Source organism: Otolemur garnettii, unplaced genomic scaffold (assembly GCF_000181295.1).
Source record: "Otolemur garnettii isolate 467f Iridium unplaced genomic scaffold, OtoGar3 scaffold00001, whole genome shotgun sequence".
Classification (NCBI taxonomy): Eukaryota; Metazoa; Chordata; class Mammalia; order Primates; family Galagidae; genus Otolemur; species Otolemur garnettii.
Genome location: NW_003852396.1, coordinates 72,987,573 through 72,991,455, shown reverse-complemented (window position 1 = coordinate 72,991,455; position 3,883 = coordinate 72,987,573). Strand labels below are relative to the sequence as shown.

The following is a 3,883-nucleotide window of genomic DNA, read 5'->3' as shown; positions in this document are numbered from 1 at the left end:
CTCCAACTCCTGGGCTTAGGCAATTCTCTTGCCTCAGCCTCCTGAGTCCCTCAGCTGGGACTACAGGTGCCTGCCACAACACCCAGCTATTTTTTTGTTGCACTTTGGCCAGGACCAGATTTGAACCTGCCACCCTCCGTATATGGGGCCCGGCGCCCTACTCAGTGAGCCACGGGCGCTGCCCCAACAGGTGAAAATTTTTGATGGTTAGAGTAAAATAATACAAAAGGAAACTGTCCATTGTTATGTAGATACTTTTAAATTTATTATAGCAAATGATTATAAACCAAACAGGAATGTAGTTGTCTTATACCAGCATATAAGCTCTTATTCCTTCTTCTGAGTATATACTTACAATCTTATATCTTTTGAATTGCAAGTTCTAATGATCAGATTATTTGCAGCACTAAAACTAAAACTTAACTGTATGTTTCTAGGGGTGAACAGGGGACTTCAGATCGTCCCCTCAGTCTTGCTGTTCACTGTGTCGAGCATGATGCCTTTATCTTTGCTCTGTGTCAGGACCATAAGCTACGAATGTGGTCTTTCAAGGTAAATGCTACATCTATAGTTACTGTAATTTAAACTGGAATTGTGAGAGAATTGACATCTACCGTACTGCTTTTGTAAAAGGTTATCAGATCAGTTGCTGTGGAAATTATGGGTCATTTCCAGATTTAGAGAATTTCTCTTAGCTTTATTTTGCATACATTTCCCTCCTAACTTATTGTCTTTTTTTTTTTTTTTTTTTTTTTTGCAGTTTTTGGCTGGGACTGGGTTTGAACCCACCACCTCCAGTATATGGGGCCAGCGCCCTACTCCTTTGAGCCACAGGCGCCGCCCCAACTTTTTGTCTTCTTATTTTGAATATTATAAATCCCATGGGAAACTTGAAAGAGTAACACAAAGTATACCCTTTATTTAAGAGCAATAAATGTGTTTTTAAAATGCAAGTTGGAAAAATTATTTCCAAGATTAACCAAAAAGCAAAGCTGATGATTTTATCCATGAGACTGAAAAGATATTTTTCATCTCACCCATTAAAAACAAAAACCTATAAGGTCTTTCAGCAGATAAACTAGATACAGTGATAGATATAATGAAAGTACATCTTCTTAAAAGGTAGGGAATATGTTTATCTAGCCTGAATATTCTTTGAATACCACCTGTTAACATTTATCTTGGGCAGGACCAAATGTGCCTGATGGTAGCTGATATGCTAGAGTATGTACCTGTGAATAAAGACCTTCGGCTCACTGCTGGAACTGGACACAAATTACGACTTGCTTATTCCCCTTCCATGGGACTCTACCTAGGAATATACATGCATGCACCCAAACGAGGACAGGTATGGATGGAATAAGTTACGCTCTGTGTATTGACGTGGGGAAATAGCTGGCACTCACTGAGTGTATTTAAGCTCTTGGTACCACCTAGATGCTTTATGTGTTAAGCTTATTTCTGAGATGATGGTGGGTTTTTTGTCAGAATGTGGATTAGAAGATCTTAAAGGAGGGGTTGTCAGTATGAAGGGAGAGAGTTTAAAGACACATGACCGAAAAAGTTAATTAAAACTAAACAAGAAAGAGCACATTTGGAAGTCTAGGTAAACAAATAACCCAGACTGAAAGGTTATGTACACATTTAGTGCTTATGGGGAAGTTAATATTTAGAAGTAGGCCAAGTGAGGTGGTTTATGCCTATAATCCTAGCACTCTGGGAGGCTGAGATAGGTGGATCGCTTGAGCTCAGAAGTTCAAGACCAGCCTGAGCAAGAGCGAGACCCCATCTCTAAAAAAATAAAAAAATAGTCAGTCGTTATGGTAGGTACCTATAATCCTAGCTACTTAGGAGTCTGAGGCAAGAGAATCGCTTGAGCCCAAGAGTTTGAGGTTGCTATGAGCAATGGTGCCATGGCACTCTATCGAGGGTGACAAAGTGAGATTTTTGTCTAAAAAAAAAAAAAAAAAGTTTTTTAGAAGTAATTTTGCTCATCATCCAAACACTAGTTGTGGTATATAGCTAAGTAGAGTATAATAGTATAATCATATCTCTTTCATACATGTGACCAGTATTTAAAAAAATGGTGTAATCATTTAATAAGTAGATATTTGGATGTTGTGTGTTTGGCCCTATGCCAAGCCCTTTATGTACTGTAATAGCAAACTCTTACACTGTGCTTACTTTGGGCTCACACACTGTACACATATTATCTATTTGATCCTAATAATATTCCTGTGGGGTAGGGTTTGTCTCCCTCCTTCTGCTGGAGCTCTGATTTGCCATGCTAGGTCACTGCCTGCCTGGACACCCTCCTCACACTGTGGGCCCTGACGCTACCAAGCCACCCTCATGTGATGCACACTCCTCACTCTATCTGGGTTTCCACCCTGCATCAGGCTTTTTTCTTTCTTTTTTTTTTTTGTAGAGACAGAGTCTTCCTTTATCGCCCTCAGTAGAGTGCCGTGGCATCACAGCTCATAGCAACCTTCAACTCCTGGGCTTAGGCGACTCTCCTGCCTCAGCCTCCCGAGTAGCTGGGACCACAGGTCCCATGACTTCTGGCTATTTTTTTGTTGCAATTCAGCCAGGGCCGGGTTTGAACCTGCCACCCTCAGTATACAGGGCCAGTGCCCTACCCCCTGAGCCACAGGCGCTGCCTGCCAACCCTGCGTCAGACTTTCCCTACATGTGGAAGCCCTCTCACTCTGTTCCTATTCCTACACTCCAAGCCAGGCCACTCCCAAATGTGACTCTGTTCTTACCTACTGAGGCTCTTGATTCCTCACACCAGGCCATATCACATACCACATGCATGTTCTCCCTCACTAGTATTCTCACTCCCTATGTGGGACATGCCTGCACGGGTGATCCCGATAGCCTGCTCTGGCTGTCTTTCCTGCCAAACCCCACCTTCTGGCCAGCAAGCTTATGTACCTTACTATGGTCACCTAATGGTTTTTGGACTAGATTGCTCAGAAACAGAATGAAGGAACAAAAGAGAGCTCATTCTTCAATTCTTTTTCTAATGTTAAAGCATAGGCTAGGCACAGCCTATAATCCTAGCACTTTGAAATTCCGAGGTGAGGGGTGGCGCCTGTGGCTCAGTGAGTAGGGCACTGGCCCTAAATACCAAGGGTGGCATGTTCGAACCTGGTCCTGGCCAAACTGCAATAAAAAAATAGCCAGGAGTTGTGGTGAGTACCTATAGTCCCAGCTACTCAGGAGACTGAGGCAAGAGAATCGCCTAAGCCCAAGAGCTGGAGGTTGCTGTGAGCTACGACACCAGGGCACTCTACTGAGGGCAACAAAGTGAGACTCTGTCTCTAAAAAAAAAAGAAAAGAAAGAAATTCCGAGGTGGGACAACCTCTTGAGGCTAGGAGTTTGAGACCTGAGACCTACCTAGGCACCACAGCGAGACCCTATCTCCATAAAATATAAAAAAATCAGCTAGGCATGGTGGTGCACACCTATACTCCTAGCTACTTGGAAGGCTGAAGCAGGAGGATCACTTGAGCCAAGGAATTTGAGGTTGCAGTGAGCTATGATCACACCATAGCAAGCCTAGGCAACAGAATAAGACCCTGTCTCCAAATAAATAAATAATCTTTTGCCAAATCTAGGGTTTAGTATATGTAGTGTGAGATGAGCTAGCTTCACTATTTTTCAAGTGGATATCCAGTTTTCCCAGCACCATTTGTTGAGAAGATGATCCTTTCCACATTAATGGTCTTGGCACCATTGTCAAAATCATTTGCCCTTAGACACATGGTTTTATTTTATTTTATTTATTTTTTTTGAGACAGAGCCTCAAGCTGTCCCCCTGGGTAGAGTGCTATGGCTTCACTGCTCACAGCAACCTCCAACTCCTGGGCTCAAGCG

The 3,883-nt window shown here is 42.8% G+C and overlaps 1 protein-coding gene across 1 annotated transcript in view; it reads left to right on the top strand.

Moving 5' to 3' along the window:
- Positions 1-3,883, top strand: part of NUP160 (nucleoporin 160) — a 69,873-nt gene that overhangs the window by 12,555 nt on the left and 53,435 nt on the right. Inside the window, exons 5-7 of the mRNA XM_023510096.1 lie at positions 166-190; positions 438-552; positions 1,190-1,348. Coding sequence (XP_023365864.1) covers positions 166-190; positions 438-552; positions 1,190-1,348 — 299 coding nt within the window. The remainder of the gene's footprint in view (positions 1-165; positions 191-437; positions 553-1,189; positions 1,349-3,883) is intronic.